Source organism: Hemicordylus capensis, chromosome 3 (assembly GCF_027244095.1).
Source record: "Hemicordylus capensis ecotype Gifberg chromosome 3, rHemCap1.1.pri, whole genome shotgun sequence".
Lineage (NCBI taxonomy): Eukaryota > Metazoa > Chordata > Lepidosauria > Squamata > Cordylidae > Hemicordylus > Hemicordylus capensis.
In genome coordinates this window covers 219,814,055-219,840,928 of record NC_069659.1, presented here as the reverse complement: position 1 = coordinate 219,840,928, position 26,874 = coordinate 219,814,055, and the positions used below count along the sequence as shown (strand labels likewise).

The 26,874-nt window shown below is 46.9% G+C and overlaps 1 protein-coding gene and 1 long non-coding RNA gene across 5 annotated transcripts in view; one reads left to right on the top strand and one right to left on the bottom strand.

The window, feature by feature from the left end:
• Window positions 1-1,040: 1,040 nt before the first annotated feature.
• Window positions 1,041-26,874, top strand: part of SNCG (synuclein gamma) — a 45,905-nt gene continuing 20,071 nt past the window's right edge. The window contains exons 1-3 of the mRNA XM_053311260.1: window positions 1,041-1,474; window positions 21,009-21,050; window positions 22,745-22,872. Coding sequence (XP_053167235.1) covers window positions 1,354-1,474; window positions 21,009-21,050; window positions 22,745-22,872 — 291 coding nt within the window. The 5' untranslated portion in view covers window positions 1,041-1,353. The remainder of the gene's footprint in view (window positions 1,475-21,008; window positions 21,051-22,744; window positions 22,873-26,874) is intronic.
• LOC128351589 (uncharacterized) lies at window positions 5,772-14,241 on the bottom strand. 4 transcript variants are annotated; one of them, XR_008319896.1, is made up of 4 exons: window positions 13,559-14,241; window positions 12,869-12,946; window positions 11,970-12,163; window positions 5,772-7,652 (listed from the first exon to the last, which is right to left on the bottom strand). It is a non-coding gene; the product is annotated as an uncharacterized LOC128351589 (long non-coding RNA). The 4 variants fall into 4 exon arrangements; XR_008319897.1 differs by having other exon boundaries at window positions 11,970-12,095; XR_008319894.1 differs by lacking the exon at window positions 12,869-12,946.

The window sequence follows — 26,874 nt, the reverse complement described above, 5'->3', positions numbered from 1 at the left end:
TAAAACAGTGGGGAGGGGACAAATATCCTTGGGCCCCTGAGGGAGATGGCAGCCAGCTTTTTGCTCTGCACTCCTGACTCTCCAAAAAAGGGAGGAGAATTGGTCTTGTGGTAGCAAGCATGCCTTGTCCCCTAAACTAAGCAGGGTCCACCCTGGTTGCAAATGAATGGGAGACTTGATGTGTGAGCACTGCAAGATATTCCCCTCAGGGGATGAAGCCGCTCTGGGAAGAGCAGAAGGTTTCAAATTCCCTCCCTGGCATCTCCAAGATAGGGCTGAGAGAGATTCCTGCCTGCAACCAAGGGGCGTAGCTAGGGGAGAGGGGGCCCATGTTCAGCACTCTCTCTGGCAGCCCTCCAGAGTGAGGGAGATAATGCAAACAATAGGGAGGGGTGGACCTGGGGGGCCCTCAGGAGCTGGGGGCTGTGTTCTTTGAACCCTTTTGCTCAATTATAGCTACGCCCCTGCACAACCTTGGAGGAGCCGCTGCCAGTCTGTGAAGACAATACTGAGCTAGAGAGACCAATGGCCTGACTCAGTATATGGCAGCTTCCTATGTAAGGAGGTGGGAAGGTAGGGGGCCAACCTCCCGTTTTGCTCAACCTTGCCATGCCCCTGGTATAGACAGCTCTTAGCTAGATAGATCAGTGGACTGACCCTGGATCCGATAAGACTGCTTGATATGATCATACGGTGATCTACTAGAGGTTTTCAGTGGTGATGGAAAGGCATTCTCTCACATGGGGCATTAGATCACTTCACTAGCCTCAAAGTCTGCAGTTAAAAGCCTGGCCTCAGATTAAACCCTGATCAGAGAGGAGCTTCTGTCAGTGCCAAGAACCGGAAAGCAAGATTTCTTGCTGTGCTTCCAGGCACCCCCTGCCTCTCCTGTGAGCTGCCCACACCCAGCTTGTGGGCTTTGAAAGGCCCCCAGTTCCCTGGAGCAGGGCTGCTCAAATCGCCCTCTCTAGCTGAAAGCCTCCACAGAGTGTCCTTGAGTGAGCACTGCAGCAGATCTTTAAAGGCTGCCATCTGGACGCTTTCCAAAAAGTCTCTCACGTACCTCTCCAGCCTCCCTCTTGCTCTCAAACCTTACCAGGCAGATCCATATCATTAATATTTCAGCACCAGCTCCTTGCAGGCATTGGCCACACTGCAACGCACCTCATCAATAAGAGCTGGCGCGGACGGAACACTCCACCACACGCTGCTTTCATTTAGCAGAGGAATACGAGACTCAGAGAGGGACAGTGAGCATCCTCAGCAGGGGGGGACTCTGCAGAGAACAAGCCGCATCCCTGGAGGAGCTTTCGACAGAGAGCCCTGCTGCAGGTAACACCAGAGCAAACCAGCATGGATGTCTTTAAGAAGGGGTTTTCCATCGCAAAAGAAGGTGTGGTGGCTGCTGCTGAAAAGACCAAGCAGGGAGTGACTGAAGCTGCAGAGAAGACCAAGGAAGGGGTGATGTATGTAGGTAAGAGGATTCCTCCTAACGGGCCTTTGAACCTGCTGCAATACAGCACCGGCGGGGGGGGGGGGAATCCAGTGGGGGGGGGGCAGTGAAGGGACTGGTGTTACCACTCCCTACTTGAGTGTGGAAACAGAGACATATTGTAACCTGGCAAGGCTGGGGTGGGTCCCATGTATGACACGGTGTTAACTGTAAACTGGAAAGGGGACACTGATGGCAGGCGTGACCCTAGCCACGACACACTGAAATAAGGGCTGCAGTCCTAAGTGCACTTTCTTGGAGGAGGTCCCATTGGACCCAGAGGGGCTAGTTTCTGCATAAGCATTCACAGGCCTGGGCTGCATGTAGGTAATGCTTTTCCTGTCCTTTTATCTGTGTGCTGGGGAAAAGCTTTGCCTGCTACATTTCTGCTGTTAAAGGCACAGGAGCAGAGATTAGAAAACAGGGGGCAACCCTAGGTATGATGGCTGTTTGTTGGGTTTCAATGTGGATTTCGAACACTGTAGTTTCCAACCTATAATGTGTCCGTTTCCTGGCACATCTGCTTCAATATAATGATCAATGATCAACTGTGTCATATTCATGTGTGTGTCATATGACACATCCAGCTTCACAGAAGTTTAATTTGGGGATCTGCTGTGTTTCTCAGTCCTATCTCATTTTGTATCCAGTTGCCTATCCCTTTCCCAGCAAAATGAAAAGTAAAATCTCTGTTGACCAATCACCAAACATTGGATTATATCATCAGTGAAGAGTTGGACCGTTTAAGTCTTGTTCTTTCTTAAAACACAATGGTGTCCATTTCCACCTACCCTGCTGGGAAAATGTCTAAAGTGCCCTTGAAGCCTGGTGGAAATAATATCTGGTGGGAAAGCATTTATGAAAATTGACAGCAATCTGAGACTAATAGAACATTTTTGGTAATTGCTTAAATTCCTGTATTACCTTCTATCCAGAAAGGAGATTGCTATTTTTATGCTTTTTAGCTGGGTATGAGCTGTGATTTTTAAACAGAGGCATTCACACATACACCCTTGACTGTCATTAGCACAGCATTATCTGATGATTTTCACTGTCTGAAAGCTCACAGGAACAGTTTGCTCTGCAGAAAAGGGCAATCAAAACAATCAATGGACTAGAACACCTCCCTCATGAAGAAAAGCTCAAGTCTTTAAGGGCTTTTACATTTGGTGGGGGGGGAGAAAGACAACTAAGCGCAGGGAAGAGAGACACAATAGGTTTATAAAATCAGTCACGGTGTAGAAAAAGTGGATAGAAATGACGTGGACTGCAGGAGAGTCAAGACAGAGAGGGGAAATCCTTCACACAATTAACAGATGATCCACGAGCTCAGATGACTTCAAAGGGGGATTTGACTGAGCTATAGTCCTGGGAATGGGTCCATAGCTTGGAGATGCTAAGCATCTGTTTTGCATGCAGAAGGTCCCAGGTTCCATCTCTGGCACTGCCAGGTAAGGCTGGGAAAGCCTCCTACCTGAACCTTGGAAAGCTGTTGCCAATTAGTGTAGACAATACTAATGGACCAAGAGTCTGCCTCTGTATAAGACAGTTTCCTAAGTTCCTGATGGAGGATAATTCTGCCAATGGTTACTAGTCGTGAAGATAGCTAAATGGAACCTCCATGTTTAGAGGCAGTATGCCACAGAATAAGAATCGCTGGGGAGCAATAGCAAAGGAGGGTTATTGCTCTCCTGCCCAGCTTTCCAGAGGCTTCTGGCTGGCCAGTGACTGTGCAAAGCAGGATGCTGGACTATACAAACCTTCAGTCTTATTACCCAGCAAGGCTTGTGTTCTTAGGGATCTTGAAGCAGCAGTAACGATTAGAAGCTATTTGTATCAGGTCTGCCAGGAACTCTTCCCTTCCCATCAGGGTTAAAAACAAAACAGTAATTAACATAGCGAAGCTGTCTTCTCTCTTCAAAAGCATATTTAATTAATCGGATTTATAAGCAAAACATTACGGTTGTAGTATCTTTTTTGAAGTCTTCACAAAACAGGTATTAATAACTGAAAGTTCCTTCCAAAGCCACATTACTCTTAACTGGCAAACATGGGTTTGGGAGCCTCGTGTTTACTTTGTAACAAGTGCTCCCATTAGTAGAGAGAGAAGGAAAGCAAGAAGGTATCTAGCCCAAGTCAAAGCATGGCCAAACTGAAGGCCAGCATCCTAGCACAAGTCCCTGTCTAGTAGGGTTGCCATATTCTGGCTTTCCAAATCCGGGTGCCTAATTTGCATATTATGTAAATTGGCTTGAACATTATTTTTGAGCAGAATAGCGACTGCACATTTTGCTTCATATCTCCGCTTCTACAAGGGCTAGAGCTTAGCTTGTTGTCTTTCAATGAAAGCTGAAATCCAGGTGAATCTGGGTGGGCTAAGCATTGTGAAATGTTTAAAATCTGGGTGCAACCTGACATTTCAGGGTGCATTGTGCAGGGCAACTCTACTGTCTAGCTGTGCAGCATCAGGCTTTAGCCACGGCAGATGGAAGATGCTTTCCTCACGTTTCCTGGCCTCCTGATGTTTTGCATCTCTGCCTCGCCCGACACTCCTGATCTGAAAAGAACCCAATCGGACCTTTAGAGCAAAACCTCTGCAGCACATGGTGGGTGGTGCACCGTCAAGGAAATGGGGTATTAACAAATCATAACTAACACATGACACTTTTCAAGACTGACATAGCAGAAAGAGTGTGAAGGGCTGTAAGAGAGACTGAAACTGCATCAGAAAGTTAATCAAGAGTGGTAGCGCAGTCATCAATTGGTAAGTTAGCAAGCATTTGCTAGGCACACTTGCTCTCTCTCTCTCATTTATGCACAGTAGGTTGCTCTTCTGATCACAGGCACAGAGTCTACAGGCACAGAGTCTGCATTCTTCCCAATCAGCCATGTTGATCACATCTGAGTGAGATTGATCACAACCATTTAAGCATTTGACCAGTGGGGGACAAATACAGAAGCTGCCATATACCGAGTCAGACCATTGGTCCACCTAGTTCAGTATTGTCTACACAGACTGGCAGCGGCTTCTCCAAGGTTGCAGGCAGGAATCTCTCTCAGCCCTAGCTTGGAGATGCCAGGGAGGGAACTTGGAGCCTAGACGCTCTTCCCAGAGTGGCTCCATCCCCTAAGGGGAATATCTTACAGTGCTCACATGTAGTCTCCCATTCATATGCAACCAGGCTGGACCCTTCTTAGCTAAGGGGACAAGTCATGCTTGCTACCACAAGACCAGCTCTCCCTCCCTTCCCCCCCCTCCCGCCCCATGATTTGGCTGAACAAATGCATCTCTGAGAGCCAGATTCTGCCACCAAGCTATTTGTCCCTATCCCCTTTGTCCTTAGCTATATGTGCAGGTCCAGGAAGACTGAGCAAAATGCATGACAAAGGCTTGTCCCTCAATCACTTAGTCACCCTTATGGTGGTCAGAAATGAAGACAGGAAGGATCCCTATATTTTTAAGAGCTGTATACCAGTGGGAACTTTAGCAGGTACTGCTCTTCTCACCCCTGCATGACAGGCTGCACCAGCCAAAATGCCTTCTTCTACACAACCATTTAAGATCTGGCCTCTTTTGCATATGGCCATCCTATCCACAGGCACATCTCCTCTCCCCGCTTCCTCCCCTCCATTATTTTGTTTTTTTTACAACCCATGCAAAATCCTGTGATTAGACCAAGGCTATTGTTTAGGGAAGTCACCTTAAGTGGCGCAGTGGGGAAATGCTTGACTAACAAGCAGACGGTTGCCAGTTCGAATCCCCACTGCTACTATATTGGGCAGCAGTGATATAGGAAGATGCTGAAGGCATTATCTCATACTGCATGGGAGGAGGCAATGGTAAACCCCTGCTGTATTCAGAGGCATATCTAGGGAAAATAGTGCCCAGGGCAAGCACTGAAATTGCACCCCCTGTCCAAACATCTGACACCCATCTGATTCTCTGTACATAGTGCCAAACTGAATATGTGTACAGTGACTTATATTATATTAATTTTTTTAAAAAAAATTACCTGTAGCCCCTTCGGGAGGATTCCTAAAGGCCGTGGGGGGGTGTCTGCAAAGGTTTCCCCTCCCCCCTCTGGCCTCTAGGGCCTAGCAGGGACCATTTCAGCATGTGTGGTGGCCATTTTTAAATATATATATATATATATATATATATATATATATATATATATATATATATAAAATGGTGGCCACCGCGCATGCTCAAATGGCCTCTGCGAGGCCTGCCATGGCCTAGGGCCTCACAGAGGCCATTTGAGCATGCATGGTGGCCATTTTGTTTTCAGTAGCCATTTTAATTTTTTTTAATTTTAGAAAAATGGCGCCCCCCCTTCAAGTGGCGCCCAGAGCACGTGCCCTGCCTGCCCTACCCTAGATACGCCCCTGCCTGTATTCTACCAAAGAAAACCACAGGGTTCTGTGGGTGCCAGGAATCAAAATCAACTTGATGGCACACTTTACCTTACCTTTACTGTTTAGGGAAGATAGGGGTTATCTCCTCCCTCTCTGTCCCCTTCTGTGTGCCCAATCACATATTATTCCTCAGGACAACATATATAACTGCTCAGTGGCATTTCCACCCCATAGCCCAGACATCAGCTACAGTGCTTGAAGTCTCCCACCAAAGCCAAATGAGAACCAGCGTGGTGTAGTGGTTAGAATGCTGGACTAGGACTGGAAAGACCCGAGTTCAAATCCCCATTCAGCCATGATACTTGCTGGATGACTCTGGGCCAGTCACTTCTCTCTCAGCCTAACCTACTTCACAGGGTTGTTGTGAGGAGAAATTTAAGTATGTAGTACACCGCTCTAGGCTCCTTGGTGGAAGAGCAGGATATAAAATGTTAAAAATAAAAATAAAATAATAAATAAAGCAGGCAACAGGATCGCCACAGTTCTTCCATTCTCCTTTTGGGGTCCTGCTCTTGCAAGCAAGACTTCAGGGGGCTCTGCAGAGCAAGTGAAGGAAGGGGTGGATGGAGAGGGGAGGGGAGCTGCAGCTGCCTCATCTTCCAATTTGACATTGGGGGCCAGCCCTACTGACCCCCTCTCTGATTCTTCACACTGTGTAATCCATAAAATGGGCCCATCTCTTAGCTATGCATACCAAAAGTGCAATTCCATTTCTGTAGAATAAAGAAGCGACATAAACCATTTATATACTGCTTTTCTACAGAAAGTTCTCAAAGCAGTTTACATGGGGAAAGGGATGGATCTCTATCTCAAAGGGGCTCACAATCTAAACAAAACACACAAATGACAGAGGAGACACCAACAGCAGCTGCTGGAGAGATGCTGTGCTTGTCTGAATAGGGACAATTGCTCTTCCGCCTGCTCTTCTCAAAAGAGACTTTTAAAAGGAGCTTCTTTGCCGCAGCCTAACCATCACTGCAGGAGTGAACTTGTATTGATAACATTCCTAAAGTATCAGAAAGCAACCAGAAAACAAACACTTTTAGAATAACCTGCAATTTAACCTTAAACAACAAAATGCTGATATATGAACTTTTCAGTGAAACTCCTCCTGTGACCATGCACAACTGCCTCCCCTGGTTTGGACTTTTGGAGCTTGAATAAACACAAACGTGGTGGGGTGGGTTGCAGCTTAGAGCTCTTCAATCTGTCTTTCCGGGACATTAGCAAAAGGCTGAGAGACCAGTGCTTTGCCTGGGAAGTATATTCCAGCCTGTCTTCTGATTGAATTTGACGTTGGAATTGTGCAGTGAATTCACAGCTCTCTTTAATGTCCCCCAAGGCTCCGGTATACACAAGCAGCAATACTGATGAGTCATTGCAGGCAGGGAGCTGCTAATTTTGCAAAAGCTACTGCAGCTCTCTCTAATATAGTATGCCACTAGAGCTCATACTTAGCTAGATGGTTTTTGCTCCGCATGGTTAACATCGATTTGACTGCACTGTTCAATATGTGCTTCTGTTCAACATGTGGTGCTCTCAATAAGACCTTGGCCTTTTTGCGGAGTCATTCAGGTATTCTTCAACCAAATGATGATAGGCGACTAATTAGAGTGGGGCGGTGGGCTCTCTGCAGTTTTCATTAGGAACAGTCCAGAATAACATGGCTAGTATCCCTGCTCAGTGGTAGTGTGTGGTTGCTGCCACGTAACAGTCAGTGACAAATTCACTCCCAGTATTCCTAATGGTGAATTGAAAAGCCAAATATTAGTATATGCAATTTTAATACAATAAAAGCACCATGAACACCTCAGGGAAGCAAGTTGCCAGGAACCCCAAAATGGTTTCAATGGCAAATTCTCTCTTGTTTTTTGCAGCATTCCATATCTTCCCAAGCTCCCTACAGTCCTCAATAGCGTCTCAGCCAGCCAGCCACTCTTCTTTTAATGCTTTTTGTTCCCCGAACATCCCTTTCCTACACAATTATAGTACTTAGCCTTCTAGGGTAGATGCTGGCAGCTATTAGTAGACCTTTAACACTACAGAAAGGAGTAGCTCAGCAATGTAAGGGTTCTCCCATCACATCTGCTGAATGTGGTCACAGAATGCGCCCGTGAAAGGAAAGGCACAGACAGCAGCACTGTTACCATTTCTGTGTTCAGGGCAGGTTCCCAGTTTACCCATACGCATCCTAGAACTAGCAACAGAGTGAGTTAATGTTTGTGACCCTTTAAAGTTTTTGGGTTTTTAAAATTTGTATACCACCTTTCATTAAAACAATCCCGAGGTGGTTTACAGAAAAATTAAGAACACGACTATAAAAATGACACAATTAAAATATTAAGCTAAAATATAAAACAAAGCTGACTGAAAAGATTTAAAATACAAACATAAAAACTGTACAGAATACACAGAATCAGCAGTAGAGACAATCATATTAAAGCCTGGGTAAAAAGCCAAGATTTAACACGCTTTCTAAAAACGGTGATGGAGATCAAGGAGCAAATAGCCACCAGGAGAGCATTCCAGTGTCTGGGGGCAGCAACAGAGAAGGCCCTGTCCCACGTGCATGACAACTGAGCCTCCCTCATTGTCAGCACCCGGAGCACACCCCTTCAGATGACCTTGTCAAGCAGGCAGCAACCCTTGGGAGCAGCCAGTCCCCAGGTATCCCAAGCCCAGACCATTAAGGACTTGAAAGGTCAAAACCAGCACCTTTAATTGGACCCAGAAACAAACTCTTAACCAGTGCAGCTCTTTCAAAATGGGTGTGATGTGATCCCAACGGGCAGCTCCAGATAAAACCCTAGCTGCTGCATTTTGCACTAGCTGCAGTTTCCGGATATTCTTCAAGGGCAGTCCCACGTAGAGCACGTGACAGTAATCTAGCCGTGACGTGACTAAGGCATGGGTAACTGTGGCCAGATCTGCCTTCTCGAGAAAGGGATGCAGCTGGTGCACTAGCTGAAGGCACCCCTGGCCACTGCCTCCACCTGAGCTTCCAAAAGCAGAGCCAGGTCCAGTAATAGCTGCAAGCTACATACTTGCTCCTTCAAGGGGAGTGCAACCCCATCCAGAACTGGTAAAATCTCCTCATCCTGATTGGTTCGCCTACTGACCAACATTACCTCTGTCTTGTCTGGATTCACTCTCAGTTTATTAGCCCACATCCAACCCATCACAGCCTCCAGCCCCCAATTCAGGATATCCACTGCCTCCCTAGGATCAGGTGACAAGGAGAGATAGAGATGAGTGTCATCTGCATATTGCTGAAAACTCAGTCCAAGTCCCAGGATGACCTCTCCCAGTGGTTTCATGTAGATGTTAAACAGCATGGGGAACAAAACTGAACCCTGCGGGACCCACAGACCAATGGCCATGGAGCCGAGCAATAGTCCCCCAGCACCATCTTCTGGACCCTCCCCCCAAGAAAGGACTGGAGCCACTCCAATGCAGTACCTCCAATTCCCATACTCAAGAGACAGTCCAGAAGGATACCATGGTCGATGGTATCGAACGCTGCTGAGAGGTCCAGCAGAACCAACAGAGACGCACTCCCCCTGTCTAGTTCCCGGCATAGGTCATCCACTAGAGCAACCAAGGCAGTTTCAGTCCCATATCCAGGGCAGAAGCCAGTTTGAGATGGGTCCAGATAATCTGTATCATCCAAGACCCTCTGCACCTGGGACGCCACCACACGCTCTATCATCTTGCCCAAAAAGGGAAGGTTAGAGACAGGTCTATATTTGTCCAGGTTGGAGGGATCAAGGGTGGACTTTTAAAATAATGGTCTTACCACCGCCTCCTTAAGACACAGTGGCATCCTGCCCTCCCTTAATGAATCCTGCCCTCCCTTAATAATCATCTCCAACCATCTACCTGTACCCTCCCTGGCAGCTTTTATTAGCCATGAAGGGCAAGTGTCAAGAGCACACGAAGTCGCCCGCATACTGCCCAGGATCTTGTCCAGATCCTCAGGCCGCACCAACTGAAAAGAATCCAACACGATAGGACCAGATGGTATCAGAGGCACCTCTGCCAGAACTGCCAGAACTCTGGAGTCCAAATCAGCACATTGTGAGCAACTTTATCTGCAAAGTGACACACAAACTGATCACAATGGGCTGTAGATGATTCCTCCCCCATTACCTAGTGGGATGTGTGGAGCAATGTCTTTGCTACATTAAACAGCTCCACTGGTCTGCACGGAGCAGATGCAATGGACGTGGAGAAAAAACATTTCTTCGCTGCCCCCACCACCACAGAGTAGTCCCTAAAATGAGCTCTAGCCCATGTTCAGTTGGATTCGTCATGACTCTTCTTCCAGCATCGTTCCAGCTGTCGCCTGAGTTGTTTCATTGCCCTAAGCTCCGAGGAACGGGCTCCACCAGAACAGTCTCCACCAAGCTGGAGAGTTGTGTTTAGGAGCAACCGCGTCAACAGCCTGGGCTGTCTCTCCATTCCAGAGATTCACCAGGGCCTTGACAGGGTCACCAGCTCTGGCAGTGGCGTATCGGGAGGAAACGGCGCCCAGGGCAAGCTCTGGCCCTGAAATGGCACCCCTCCGCCCCCCCGCCCCCGGCCCCTACATACCTGTGTTGGCGGCGCGGCAGCGCCCCAGGTGGCAGGTCGCCGGCGGTGGCGGTGATTCGGCGGTGGCGGGCGAGTCGCCCGCCGAGTGCGGCGGCGGTGGCAGCGATTCGGCGGTGGCGGGCGGCAGCGACGGCGAGTCGCCCTCCGAGTGAGGCGGTGGCTGGTGGCTGGCAGCGATTGGCTGTAGCGGCCCGAGCGGTGGCAGATCGCCCGCCGAGGAGTGCAGGCAGAGCAACGCCGAGGCCTGCCGTCTGGCCCGGCGTCGCTTCCCAACTGCGCAGACGGCAGGCCTCAGCGTCGCTCTGCCTGCACTCCTCGGCGGGTGATCCGCCGCTGCTCGGGCCGCTACAGCCAATCGCCGCCAGCCACCGCCGCACTCAGCGGGCGACCCGCCACTGCTGCTGCCCGCTGCCACCGAATCGCCACCACACGCCCGCCGCAACACTCGGAGGGTGATCCGGGGGGGCAGGGATGCCACTTTTTGGCACCCCCCACGTGACCCGCCGGGGTGGCACCCAGGGCACGTGCCCTGCCTGCTTCCCCTATCGTTACGCCCCTGAGCTCTGGACACTGGAAACTCCTCGAGGACCATCTGGAAACCAAGTGGATCCATAAGCCTCCCGAGGTGGACCATTCTAATCAGTCCACCACCCCTGCAAAGTGCAGACGGAGCAGTCAAACTAAACCCCACCAGATCATGATCTGTCCATGACAAGGGAGTGGTCTCAAATTCCCCACCTCCAGATCATTTATTTCCCGGTCAGCAAAAAACAGATCCAGAGTATGTCCTGCCATGTGGGTAGGGCCTGATACCAGCAGAGACAGGCCTATGGTTGCCATGGAGGCCATGAAATCCTGAGCTGCACCTACTAGGGGGGCCTCAGCGTGGACATTGAAAACCCCCAAGACAATAAGTTTGGGAGAATCCAAGGCCACCTCCGAGACCACCCCTGCCAGCTCAGGTAGGGAGACTGAAGTGCAGCGGGGTGGTTGGTATATCAGCAGAATCCCCAGCCTATCTCGGAGGCCCATCCTCAAAGACAAACACTCGAAATTCTGAGATTTGCCTGACCGGGCAGCTGGAAATGGGGAGGATCGCCCAAAAAATGACTGCAACGCCCCTTCCCCGACCCTCCAGGCAGGGCTGCTGCATGATCAGGAACCTGGAGGACAGAGCTGAGAGAGACCAACCCTGCCCAGCTCATCCAACCAGGTCTCCGTCACATAGACCCGGTCAGCATGCTCATCTACAATCAAACTGTGCAGGGGTGTAGCAAGCCCTGAAAGGGCCTGTGTTCAAAAATTGAAGATGCCCCCTCCCCCCACTTTTTTTTTTGGTGGCACCATATAAAGAGAGAGAATGGGGGGTAGAGGGAAAAGAAGCTTTAGCCTCCTCCTGCTATAGTGGTAAGAGGCAGCAAGCATCAGTCTGACCAGCTAGCTGGTAGTGGGTTCCATAGCTTACCTTTTAAATTTTTTTAAGAACGAAAATATCTTCTTCTCCTTCTGCTTCCAGGCTGGCTAAGTTGTCCTCCTCCAGGCCAGGCCATCTCTCACACCAGCGGTGTTGACTTGATTCCTGATTCTACTGCTACAGTATACACAGCATGTGATTAAACTAGGAATTCGCTGCCACAGGATGTGTTGGTAGTCACCGAGCTAGACAGTTTTTAAGAGAGATTAGAGACCAATCCACAGAGAACAAGGTGGTCGATGACTATTAGCCTGGACAGCTGTATATTTATTTATTTTTATTTATTTATGTATTCAGTTTTTATCCCACCCTTCAAGAAAGTCTCAGGGTGGTTTACATTAAAACTATATAAGGAATGAATACTTAACTTACTTGGGGGGGGGACACCCTGGCACCCTGATTGTTTAAAGCTCCAAAAGTTTTGCTCTGTGTGTGTTTTTTTTTCTTTTAACCACTTCATAGGAAAGGATTGGGTTGCATAAAGCCCAGGAACTACATTAACATTATTCACAACAGGCAAGCAATTGACCAGTTTATTGGAAGGCGCCCATGCCAAATGTTTCTTCCTCCCTGCAGTAGCCTCTCTAGGAACCTGAACTTGCAGGCTGAGTCAGGTTGCTGGATATCCTCTTTGCAATCAGTCTCCTCTCCTGAAGGGACTGCAGGCAGGCAGGCAGGCAGTGGCGGGGGTGGGGTGGGGTGGGGCAGGGGTGGTGGCAGCAGCAGCAGTGGGTGGAGACTGGGGGTGGAAGTGCCTGCCTTTGAAGGGGGGGGGAGCGGCAGTGGCGGTGGTTCCTTGGGGGGAAAGGCCCGGGTTCTTTGAACCCTTTTGCACAATGGTAGCTCCGCCCCTGAAATCATGGATGAAAGATGTTTTAGTGTTGACTGACCTGGCATTCAACAGCAGTACCCTAATCCTTGAAGGAGTGTTCTCAGAGCTCCCTGGGGTCACAGAGCTGGGAAAAGAGCTGGAAAAAGGAAAAGGCCTCAATTGCCTGGATCGGTTTCCCCTGTAACGGCTTGCCCAACTCCCACCGCCATACCTCCCTCTGCTGCTGGGCACTTTCCAGATTAGACCCTGCAACGGGCTCATGATGAAGCTCTGAAGTGTGCTTCCACACTTCCTGTGTTGTGACTCCGCAGGCCCTATGCTGACAGCAGGGTGCCGTCCAGATTTCCAATACCTTGTTTCAAATGTAATTGCTGCGATATAGTGCTATAACGTTGTATAGCTGGCGTTAAAAAGTTGCTGGTTTTTTGGGTTGTTAGTTTTCACGAGACTGCTCCTCCTGCTGGGCACTTTGCTATTGACATTTTGAATGTGATTTGCCTGAACCGGAAGCATTTTGCTGCTGTTGAGCGGCTATTCTGGAAAGCGCCCCGGAAAGGCCAAGTTCTGCTCCAAAGCAGTTGTGCATAAAACCCTGCTGGCGGCGACTGCTGCTGCTCCCCTGTGTCACAACAAGCCTCACGAAGCTGCCCTTTACTGAGTTGGACCATTGGTCCATTGGGCTCAATACTGCCTATCCTGACCGGCAAGCACTTCCTGGGACTTCACATAGGGATATTCTTACCCCTACCTGCAGATGCTGAGGATGTGCTCCGGGACTGAGCTCCAGCCTCTGGTTTCCTTCAACTGCTCCTGGCCCCAGCAGTCTTCAATGGCTGGAGGTCCTTGACCATATGATGCTGCAGGCACAAAGCCAATAAGAAGCTGGGGGTGGTGCTTTCTTCCGGGTCTGGTGCCCTTGCTAACTCTCTCAGCAAACTACCATCCTGAAACATGCTCAAGGAGTCCATAAAAAAATAAAATTAAAATAAAACACAACCATAGAGTAGCACAAATAAATATTAATCCTAAAAACTAAGGAGAGAGCAGACGACTGTGTAATCTGGCCAGCAGCCAAGTGTACTAAGTCACAGGAAAAGATCAAAACCAGAAATGCTTGCCTAAACAAAACAATAAAAACACACCTTCATCAAATGAGGAAAAATGAAGGGGTGAAACATACATTTCTGGGCTGGGAGTTCCATAGTCTTGGTGCCATTTGCTTGCATCCTTTTCTCATATTCTTCCCAAGCATGCTACAGCTCAGAAGGGCCTCCTCAGCTGATCATAGGGAACAGGCTGGATTATTCAGGTGGAAGTAGTCCTTTAGGTATCCTGATCCCAAACCATTTAGGCTTTACAGGTAATAACCAGAATTTTAACTTGAGCTCAGAAACTAACTTACTGCCAGCAAAGCTGGCAGAAAAGTGTGATAACATGGTCTACTAGCCCAGCTTTCATAACAAGCTCACCGTGGTTTTCTGAGAAAGAGAAGTTTCCAAACACTTTTTAAGGGCAGACTCACATAAGATGTACTACGAGAAGTTCCTGTTCTGAATGGGGCTCCTGACCTTTGAGGAGGGAGACATCAGAGATCGAGCCAAGGCTTGGAGAAACGTACTTCAGCTGCATTTCTCTTTCACAGCAACTCAAGGACTGGCCAAAACAAAAAACAAACAAACAAACAAACAAAAAACCACCACCCAAGGCTAGGCTTGCCAGGAAGGAATGCTGCTTCAAGCAGCTGACTAAGAACACTGAGTCAAGCTGCTTCAGGCAGCTGACTCTAAAGGAGACACCATTGTCTTACTTCTCCTCTCCATCCTCCACACCAAGGATTCTCAACGTTGGGCCCCCAGATGTTCTTGGACTTCAGCTCTCATAATCCCCAGCCCCAGTGGCCTTTGGTTGGGGATGATGGGAGTTGAAGTCCAATAACATCTGGGGATCCAACGTTGAGAATCCCTGCTCCACACAATCTCTTAAAATAGGAGTTCCATTCCAACGCAAGGGACCCTCTGGTGCAAAACTGTCTACAGCCAGATCTGACTAACTTGGCAAGTGGCAGAAATACGGAGATGAAAGACCAAACTAGGTGGAAAAGATTGTACAGTAGATAGAATAGGTTCCTACATTTCTGTGCTTGGGGCAAATCTGAAGAGGAAGCAGGGCATCCTTCCTGAATATTTAAGGAGAGAGGCTTAGGAAGGAAAAACAGTAGGAATCATACAGTCCAAGACGTCAACAAAAAAGCTACCTCAAACACTTATGTCCTCCTCCCCACCACATTGACCAAACACTCATAACGTTGACTTTTTCAGATCTCCTTATGCAGGGATAAGTAGCCCCACATTCTATGTTATTTCTTATTTCTTGCATTCCTGACCACCATGGCATTTCCAGAGAGAGGGGGTTTGCAAATGAAGAGGAAGCATGTGGCAGGGAAAGGTTGAACCTGTAACCTGATCTATCCAGACAAAGGTTAGGCTGTAATAATCCGTTTTGTTTTGTTTTCTACAGTACAACAGCTGCCATTTGCTGGCAACGGTTTGTGCTGGCAGCTCAGATTTCATGGCATGCATCAGGCAAACATTCACCCTGAGTCATTGGGTGTGGTCTTTAGAGAGCACAGAAAAAGACAAGCTCACGGTCAGGAGCCTACGGGGAGCTCCTCTTCTGGCTGCTCTCTCCACTCAGAAATGGTTTGTGGATGCTTATTGATGACTCATCTTTTTCAGTTAAACTGAAGGGGATGCACTATCCTTTGTAACTGGACTTGCCATTCCCCCCTGGGACCCTCTGCTTTTAAAAGCCGCTGCACAATAGATAGAAATTCAGCAGGGGAAGCTTTTCAGGAAAAGCTTCTTACAGAAATGGGGTGTGTGTACCAAGTCAAAAGGAGAGCAAAAGAAAGATGAGCTTTCTCAAAATGTCATTATTTGGGGCATAATAAAATAGTGGCACTTTTGAGAAAACACCTTCCCTCTTTTATTGTTCTTTTCAGGAAAAGCCTCACCTGCTGAACTTCTGCTTGTTGTGTGGCTGCCAAAGGCACACGAGCCCTAAGCAAGCTGCTAACCCAGCAGCAGCCAGACGCACAAACACTAAGCAGTCAGAGCGCTTCCCACCAGTTCTGTTAATTGCAGGAAAAGCATTAACTGCTGCATTTCTGCATGTTGGGTTGCTGTTCAAAGCAGAGGAGCAAAGCTAGTAAAAAAAGGTGGCAACCCTGTTTTTGTGTGTTTAAAGAACGTGCAAAACAAAACAAATTACATTTTTCAGTTCAACAATCATCTCTCATAGCAACATAAGCTCAAGCAACATAGCAACAATTAATAATGAATGCTAATTAAATTACCTTTTATTCTCTTTAGCAAAGTTTTAGCAATTTTTTTCCCCCTGCTCCTATGCATTCAATAACCAGTAACAGTAGCCTGATGCACTGATTTTCAGCAGGTGAAGCTTTTCCTGGCCTGAAAATTAGTGAGAGGAAAATCTTCAGATTGCTATTACAGGCACAGGAACAGGGCTAGGTGGGAAAATGTGGCAATTCTTCAGCAAACATGTTCTGTATTGTCATTAAAATGCAGAACTAAAATTTGAAGGAAACCAGGTAGGCATCCAAATCAGGACTCTTATGTAAACAGTAAGGGTGGTTGTTATTTTGAATATGTGATTTTTAAGAAAGGGCAAATAACAGGATGAGGCAGGAAAACTGCTGGGTTCACATACCAGGTCTCTAACTCACTTGTGGCACTTACACAATGCCTTGTTTTGCATTGTTTGCAGCTCTGTGATTGATCTGTGTATTGTTACAGGCAGAGTTAAATAATCCCTTCGCCTGGACACTTTAAAAGACTACACATTCCACTGTTTATCAGACCGGTGGCAAGAGTTTCGTCTCCCGTGGGTGGCAGTGGATGGGTGTAGTGTTATCCTTTAGGTGACCTTTGCAGCCTTCAAACAGAATCCAAGGATGCACTGTTGGATCACAATACCGTTTTCAATCAATCAGACAGGCAAAGACTTGGTTTGTTTCTTTGTTATTCCAGCAGTGTACTCTCCTTTACCTCCAGGCCTATAATAAGCACTGGGTGTGGTGAGTGATTCATTTCTCCCTGGCCCAGTCAGCATTACACACACCACCTGGCCACATTAGCGCATCTGCTGCTGAGAGCATCAGTGCATCTATCTGGGAAGTCATGTTGCCAGCTGGTGGCCTACCCAGCCCTTTTGCTTTGGTACCTGGAGGCTTTACACACAGGGCTTCTACCCCAAATCTACTTCAGAGGAGAGTGTGTGCATTCACACACCAGCCAAACGTACTCTGAAGACCCTTCGAGATCCTTGGACCCACTCCACACACATACCAGGCTTTGGGATGCGAATTCGAGCTTATCTCAGCGTATTTCTGGATTTTTAAAATGCTGGTTTTAAGCTACCTTTTCTGAAAATGCTGGAGCAAATAGGGAGAGGCACTGATGTAGAATCATTAGCATGATAAGAGGGATGTTATCTTTAGAAATGCAGATATCGCTCTTTAGGAAACTTTCTCCACCCATCCCCCATTGGCTAGAAGGAAAACACGGAGGTATGCCATGTTAACTTGTTTCAAAACGAAATTAGAGAGCAGAGGGAGGGGCTGCTTCCCTCAATGCCGTGAGTGTAATTTGAAGTGGCTTTGCTCAACATTTATCCTGAAGCATGAAGCCATGTGTGGACAACTCCCTGGTGTCAGAAGAGCAAGGGGCAAGGGCACACTCCCCTCTGGCGTTTTTAACCCACCCACCTACCCAAACAAGGCCACCTGTGACTGATGATCCTGACACTGTGAATAATATAAGCAATATGACAATGGGGCTATTCCCACGATCAGGCAAAATCGGGCTAGGGGAGCCTTGCTCGATTTTGCATGGTTGTGGGAGCCACCAGGCTCGCAGGTGAGCCCGGTGGCTCCCAGGCAGTTAACCCGCCTAAGTATCCCTCCCCTTAAACAATTGCTCCGCAATTGCTCCGCAAACCCGGTTTTCAAGCTCATCAGTAGCCGCAGCGCAGCTCCACACTATGGCTACTCATGAGTAGACCCCCGGAGGGGAGGCGAAAAGTCGCCTCCCGGCTCCTGGGGTCTCCCCAGTATGCCCTGCCGCTCACGCAGGGCATACTGGACCTTCCGGGGGCCGTGTGGCCCCCCGAACTCCCCGGCCCCACCGGCAATCGTGTGGGTGGCCGACTGAGCCAGCAATTGTGTGGGTGGCCAATCCGGCCGCCCAGGGCTCCCGCTTGCTCGTGTGCAGGGAGAGAGGGCTTAGCCCGCTCTCCTCGCTCTGCTGCACAAACCGGGTCTCACTGATTGTGAGACCCGGCTCAATGTTTTTAAACATCTGTACAATGCGTTAGCACTTTCACAGTCTGAAGATCTCTTTTGCTTATTTGTGGATAAACTCTGAGATGCAGCATTTAAGTGCACACTCATACACACACATCAAAAGATACATTTTAAATGTATATTGGTTTTAGTCTCAGCCTTTCAGAGATACGTGGAAAATCGATATTCTTCCAAATCTTAAAGAATTAGATTTTTGGCCAGGACCCAAAGAGCTACTTTGGGTGCGGAAGTATGTTGACTTCCTCATGAACTGTATTTGCAACCCCACCCCACCCCAGTTTCAAAAGGAGTTTTTCAAGGTGGCAATTTGAGAAACACAAGCCCAAAATTGCCCCTGGGAGCCTGATCCCTTGGATGTGAAAAAGATAAAATGCAACATCATGTTGTTCCTTTCTTTTTGAATTTGTCCACTTATTTACCATCTGAAACTTCCTAAATAAAATTAAGTCCCGTTCAAGTTTACAAGGTAGTGGATTACAGCTGATGCAGTGGAGGCCAACTGTTTATGCAAGTCTGCACAAGTCAAGAACAGATCATGCTCTAATGCCATTCTTGTATGTACTGTCGTGTCGACATATGTAACCATTGCTCCATTCCCACTATTCCCCATCCATGGTGAGGTATTTTCTTCCAGTCCACTTACTCACTGAACAGTCAACAGCACAACCAATGCAGGAGAGGCAGACAGGAATATACACCTGACTCTACGCCTGTGTTTTTGAAGCTTTTTACCTGAAGGGATCCCATCTACTCTGACCGTTCTGCTGAGGAACCCCTGCATATTGCAGAAGATTCTGTGGAGCATCCTAGAGTGTACACTCCGTTCATGCAGGACATTGAACAGTTCTGGTTGGGCCTCACCATACACCCTGTGTGAATTGCAAGGTTGCCTTAGAACATACCTGAACCTTCCCTGAAGCAGTGCATCGCAAGGGAAGATTGGTATTGATGGACATGTTGACTTGTAGGGAAATGTGTGTGCCACTATTGATGTTCTTGTTGGAGGAACCCTTGATAGGCTTCCAAAGGAATCCCAAGCATTTCCTGGAATGCCAAACTGATTTATGCAATAGCCAGGCCTTACTCCACTTGTTCAGGCATGTCATAAACTCCTGCTGCCCATGCCAATTGTGCCATCTATGTCACAAGCTGACCACCCATGTAGGAATGCAAGGCATATGTGACATATGCACGTGTAATAGATTGCTGCAATGTGTTCTGTGTGCGGCTGCCCTTGAAATGTATTTGGAAACTGCAACTGGTACAAAATGCTGCTGCCAGATTGCAGATAGAGGCCTTTTGGAGGAAGCATACCACTCCCTTGTATGATCTTCATTGGCTTCCCATCAGTTTCCTGGTGCAATTCAAGGCGCTAGTTGTTACCTTTAAAGCCTTGAATAGTTGGGGCCCAAGTACCTTAAAGGGCCACTTGCTCCCATATGATCCTACCCACCCATTATGATCTTTGAGAGTGCAACGACTCCATGTGATCCTACTCCACCTGGGAGGTTTGGTTGGCAAGCATATGGGACAGGGCCTTCTCTGTGGTTGCACACAGACTCTGGAACTCTATCCCCTGGGAGCTTCATGCTGCTCCGTCACATTTTGCTTTCTAGCATCTTTTAAAATGCACCTCTTCTACTGTGCCTTTGGGCTGCATTCAGCAGCGGGGTGGGGAGGGGCAGGACTCTTTGGCTTTTCTGCTTTGTTGTTTTGAACAGCCTTTTAATTATTAGTGCTTTGAACTTCATGTGGTTTCTTGCTTTTTTCCATTCGTGTTAGCCACTCTGAGAGGCTGCAAGGTGAAAAATGCCATACACATTTACATCATATACAAGGATATGTTTTAAAAGCAATCCTTTTTTAATGGGAAGGTGTAATTCTGTTCTTACTAGTTGTGTTCAACTAAATATACAAAAGCTGGATAATGTTGGTTTGTTTCCAACATTTACTCTAGGGGGATTTTCTCTAGAGGAAAATGCTATCTATTTTATTTACTTACTTAAAATATTTATACCCCACCCCTCCAATATACTATTGCTTGGGACAGCTCACATCATTAATAAAATAGATACAATGTAAAATAAAAGATTGGTGAAGTTAAACAAGTTAAAAGAACAAGCTAAAACCACATTTAAAATTACAATTTTTAAAAAGTTTCAAATTAAAATTCATGAATAAAAAGTTAAAAACTGGGAACTATAAAACTAAATAACTTACCAGATATAAGCAGCAGATAAAACATTAAAGAGCCTCTTTAAAAAGATGTGTTTTTAGTTATTTTTTAAAAACATTGAGGGAGGGAACATGGCAGAGCTCTCCGGGAAGGGTGTTCCGATAAAGCCAAGGGGCCACAACTGAAAAAGCCTGGCCTCTAGTTCCCGCCAACCGGATCTCTGTTAGTGGCAGGGCCATGAGCAGGGCCTTGGATGCTGAGTGGAGGGTCCTGGCAGGTTCGTATGGGTGAATGTGATCCGACAGGTACCCCAGCCCCAGCCTGTGTAAAGCTTTAAAGGTCAAGACCAGCACCTTTAATCCAGCCCAGAAGCGGACTGGTAACCAGTTAAGACATAGACCAATCTATGTCTAATCTAAAATACACTTTTGTATTTTTGTGTGTGTATTTTAATCATCCCTCAGACATACTGTTTTCTAAAGTGCCATGGGATGCACACAAAAAATTAAATCCTTTGGTGACTCATCTGTACACCTGCTTGCACTGCATCTTCACCATCACACTACAGTGAATTTGAATTAACAGTTGTTTTTAATAAGGACCTATGACAATGATGATGATAGATGTTTCTTTTCACAGGAGCCAAAACCAAAGAGGGTGTAGTGCAGAGTGTCACTTCAGGTATGTGTACAATGAATTCCTATGTCTTGTTCCAGCTTACTTAGCAGATTCAATTTTATTCTTGGGGTTTACGTCCACAAATCTTGACATACCTATGAAGACATGAGTGTGTATGTCTGATCCCCCTTGCTTCTCAGCAAAAGTTCTGATAAAATGTATCATCTGAACATTTTGTTCCTGCCATTCCTTTGAAAACAGTGAGACAACATCAATGACCCATCATGAATATCCAGAAAAGCATGGATAAGTTATATGTTGCTTATGTACAACTGTGGAAGACTTTTACAAACCCTTTAAAGCTTGGCATATGCCAATTGGAATATGAAGAACTGATTATACAAATGTTCCAGGAACCCTAGAAAAGATAGTATACTAAGGGAACAGAGATACTAGGCCTCGGTTCATATGTTACATGTGGTGGAAAGACTTATCCAAGCAGCCATAATGGCTGATGGTCCCCAAAGCAGCTACAGACAGCTATGCCTCAAGATCCCCCTTTTCAGCTTCCCTCCCCATCCTGGCCTACAAGCAATGGTAGGCCAGCAATGGCACCATTTGCTCATCCTCACAGCAGTATGGCTAGGATAGGATTGCCAAGTTCCTCCAGGACCAGCCTGTGATGTCCCAGGAATCAGCATCAATCTTCGGGTGACTATTTAAGCAAACCTGGAGAATTTAATTGCTCGGTATTGTGAAAAAACTCTCCAAGAATAGCTTCAATCAAAGCTGTGGCAACCCTAAATATGATACTTGCTTTTGTGCGGGGAGGGGAGACGGTTGTGAAAGGGAACAAAGAGATCCTAGTCTGGCTTGATTTTCTAGCTCCCTCTAGTAGTAACTGTTACAATGTACTGCACTATTGTGAGACTAGAGTGAATGAGTTCAGTAAACCTCAAGGGGAGTGTAGGGATTCCGACTGACAAGATCATTCCCACTCTGGCTGTTTCCCAGGCACTGAATGCTCCTGGTTTGCAGGCAGCACTCAAATTACAGTTTCCTAGTTTGAATGCCACAGGAAACTGTGGTTTAAAAAATAATGAACAATTTAATTCAGTCAGGCACATGAAGAGATGAGGAAAGAGGGGGAGGAAGTATGCAGGCACATTGCTCATTCCTGGTCCAACAAACTATAGCTGCATCCGAACCAGTTCTAGAAGTGGGCCTTCTTCATCCATACTGAATTGCATATTGGGGCCAGACTAGAGTCTGATCCATGGTAAAATCTCCTGACATCTTTTTATTTGCCTAAAAGCAGTCATGAGAGGCCAAAACTAGGTCACAGCCAAAGCACTAGGGTAAGGAATTAACCCTATGGGGACCTTTCATATGATGCACACGCATGTTTTCCTTATGCATAGCATGGCATAGAGAAACATAGCATAGCGGCTTGGAGTGGGGATCTTATCCATGCTGGGGAAACAGTATGGGGAGAAAGGATTAAGCCCCCACAAACAATATTTTAAAATAATCTTCTCCACCACCACGGCAGCTTTTCAGAAACGTTAACGCAATGGATCTCTTGCATTTCATCTTGTTTGGCCAGAAGAGCTAGCTTCTAAATTCCCCAGAACTCCCATCTTGTGCTTAACATTGCAGACTATTCATGATTGTAGCTTTTAGTGATAAAAACAAACATGACAAGACTTCCACACATCTTGACTCATTGACTCTGCCTATTTTTGTTGAATCCTTAGTTGCTGAAAAGACTAAAGAACAGGCCAACCTTGTGGGTGAATCTGTGGTGGCCAGCGTGAACACGGTGGCAAAGCAGACTGTAGAAGGAGCAGAGACCATTGTAACCACCACTGGGGTTGTAAATAAGGTAGGTGCATTTAGCATAGGATCCTCAGGGTGGTATCAAGCAAACACATCCTATAAAATATATTTACTGTACATTATTATCCCTAATCTAGCTCTTTTCCCAGTACAACCTGTTTCTTGGATTCTTTCAGTGTACCTTTTAGTCAGACTTCTCAAACTAAATATCTTCCCTTTGAATGGGGCATGTGCTTTCTTACAGAAACACTGGGCCTGCTCCTTCTTTCTCTGAATGTCTGTTTCATTACCACCCCCAACTGCTATGGATAGCAAGATTAGGCAACACTTCTGCACTTTATTAGAAGATGCTTGGCCTCTGTTCATACTGGATCTTGCTTAAGGAAGTAATACAATGTGATCCTGCTATCTGTTTTCTTCTCCTGTTGGCAAAACAAGCTGAATGATGTCTAAAATGCCCACAAATAATTTCCACAATAATTGAACAATTTCCAGAATGCCCATGAAGCATTCTTCTGTAGTCAAATTCATTCTAAGCATGTCTTTCTCAATTATGATGAATATTTATATACCACTTTTCAACAAAAGTTCCCAAAGCAGCTTACATAGAGAAATAAAAATAAATAAAGATGGCTCCCTGTCCCCAAAGGGCTCACAGCCTAAACACAAACACAAGACAGACACCAGCAAAAGTCACTGGAGGTACTGTGCTGGGGGTGGATAGGGTCAGTTACTCTCTCCCTGCTAAATAAAGAGAATCACCACTTTAAAAAGATGCCTCTTTGCTCAACCAACAAATGTGAATTAGAACTGTTTGGAGCTGCAGTTCTGATGGAACAGAATGAATAGTAGACATACAAATTCTACCTTTAAAATGAGGGACAGCGAAACAGATAACAGCCCATTAATGACACTGAGATTATGTTGAAACAGTAATTGTGCCAGCATTCACCCTGGGTTTCTGTTACTGTTTATTGGCCAAATGTTTATTGGCATCAAGACCATCTCTACCAACCCACTGAACAGTGCGATAGTGGATTTATTGCATATCAACATGCACTCAATGTTCTGCCTATCTGGAATTTTTTACCTATACAAACATAACCAAACGCTAGGTGTACCTTTGTTTTGATCTCACAAACATACCTGCTAGCCTACAGTAAAAGTCAATTGTTAATCAAGGTTCACTTTTACTCAAGGTTTATTTAAGAGTTTTTGGTGGCAGGTTGACTCATAAGATTATTATCTTTCTAGGGGCATGTTAAGCTCATATTGACAACTCCCATATGATTCTACCTGCCCATCCAGATTCTCAGGGTAGGCTCTGCTCTGCATTCCAATGCCTCTTAAAAACCAGTTGGTGAGCAGGCAGGACAGAGCCTTCTCTGTCATAGTTACTAGCCTTTGGAATTCCTTCTCCCTGGAATGCCATGCTTCCCCATCTCTCTTGGCCTTTGGCCAGATAACAGAAAACCCATCTGTTTTGCCATGCTTTGGGGATCGGGTCTAAAGGGAGGTCTACCTGAATTGTGACTTTTATGATTAATCTTCATTTTTCCCCATTTGCATTATGTTTTAATTCTGCTGTTAGCTGCTTTGAAAACTTGGGATGAAATGCAGCATACAGGTCTAAGTAAAAATAAACAAAGAGTTGAGTATCAATCAGTAAAGGCCACATGCTCACATTTATGCACTGATATAAATTAGGAAGGTTCAGGAAAGGGTGATTACAAACTACAGGGGTTTTTTTTTAATAGTACTTCCAAAACTTGGTTGACAAGGTGGAAGGCAGGAGTCTCTCTCAGCCCTATCTTATGGCCAAACAATTATTATGGCCAAACTAGAGGAGTATGGCTGCCACCAAGAGCAGGATCCTTGCACCTCCCCAGTACTGTTTGGGAAGAAAAGAAAGAGGATGTGAAATCCCTGTATTGTTTCCCTGCTCCTCTCCATTGGCTGCCATTTTCAGGAAGTAGAGAAACGTAGAGCACGTCATGTGTCTTGTTTCCTAGATGCTCCCAGGGCAATGAGATGCAGAGGTGCTGAGAGGAGGAGCAGCAGCCACCCATCCCATATAACCTATTGTTTGGCTATAGCATAACCAAGTGGGACCTACCACCAAATGTTGCAGTGCATCCCCAGTCCCTGAGAGGAGGACTTTCTGTTCAGAGCTCCAGCCTTCTCCAGAGCTCTGGAGAAGGTTTCCCGCTGGAGAACCTTCTCCAGCTCCTGAAGGTTCCTTCTGGAACAGGAACCTTGTCGTTCAGCCTTGGGAGGCAGGGGGAGTTTCCGAATCGGAGGAAGAGAGAAACAACAGATTTTTTTCTTTCTCATTCCCTTGAGGCTTTTGCTCTGCTAGTGTCTGAGGCCCTGTTTGGACAGAACGCCAAACCAGAGATAAGCATGCCAGAGGTCTGAGTTTGTGGTCGTCCAAAAAATGTGAAGCCACGGTTTCATCACCCAATCACGGCTCTGTTTTCCTTCCCAAACCCGAATTTGAACTCTTGGTTTGTAGTGAGTTTCACTGCTGAAACCTGAGGTTAGAAGGCAGCATTGTGTTATCCAAATTCTGCCACTCACGATACCCTGGGTTTCGTGTGCAAGCTCCTCCCACCAACACAGAGAGGCTGGCTCAGAGCATCCCATAAATGCATCAGTTCTAGAGCAAATTTGTCACTGGCTGCCTCTCAGAGCTGATGTCCTGCCCTCTGCCATTCCCTTGCTCCTCCTTCCGTTGCTTGGCTACAGGGATGCCATGTCCCTGCAGTTCTTGCATTTAAAGGGGCTGAATGGCATTGGGGAAAGCACACTTTAAATAAAAGAATAGACTCACATGCAAGGAGCCCTTTCATTGACCTGGGACTCTCAGATCTTATCAGTGGAGTGTGGTTTATTTACACAAAGGTGTGGGAGTGGGGGACCCAGACCAAGGGACATGTCCAAGAATCCCGGGGGGAACACCAGTTACCGAATGACAGAAGGGCCAGGGCTGTTTGTCTGATACTTATTGACTTATTGAACATATCTTATTAACTTCCAGGGAGGAGATAGGTATATTAAGCCATGCAAAGGATCCTGGGGTTTGGTTCACTGTAACCAAAGGGCTTCACCAGGCTTGCAGACCTGGGAAAGCAGTGAGAAAGACCCAACACGCTCTCATCCTCCTGCTGGCTTGCCAGCCAGAGGGTTAGCCTTCCCATGAGAGGGCCAGTCCACCAGAGAAAACAGAAACACTAATGTGTTTCGGCTCTTCATTTGACTGCACTCTCATGAGGTAAAACTTTCAATTATAGGGGGCCCCATGGAGGTGGGGCTCTCAGCACCACCGGTTAACAATAAAACTCATACACCACACGTTCCCCCTTGCACCAAACCCTTCTAGACTTCAAAATAGTCTGGGCTGCTTTGGGTGTTTGAGTGGTTCCGAGTTGGGTGGGTAGACAAGGAGAGACCAGGGATGAATCCTACGTCTCAGGCTCATTAGTATTGGCTGAGCCCAACGCTGTGGAGAATGCAAACCAGCCATTGCGGGGCATTCTGGGACAGGACACTCATGGATTAGAACAGACCCTGGCTAGCCAGGTGACTGTGAGCAGCACAACCGAGCATGGAGATGTGTTGCGGGGAGACCAGACTCTTTTAAGGGGCGCTTATATTCTTGGTTCCCTGCAGTTGCTGGGAAGAGGAGGGAAGTCGCCGAGGGACCCTTCCCAGGGCTTTGGTGGAACTGTCAACCAGGCCAGGCGGTGAAAGCCCTCTAGCCCACAGGCGTGTCTCTATGGCCAGGCACTCTCATGAGAGAGTGGTCCACTTCAGAGCAGATCCATCTTCGTCACACAAAAAGAATATCTTATGTGATTTAATCCTGCTCTAGATGGGCAGTTCTTCTCAGAGGTTTGCCCAAGACCAAGATTGTTGCACTCGGGGAAGGGGCTGGCCTCCCCTTCCTCTAAGTGTCCCCTACCAGCTAAGCATCCCCCCTACCTTCCTTCCTCTAAGTGTCCCCTACCTAAACTTCCCCTAGCAACTTGCACAAAATAGAGCAATA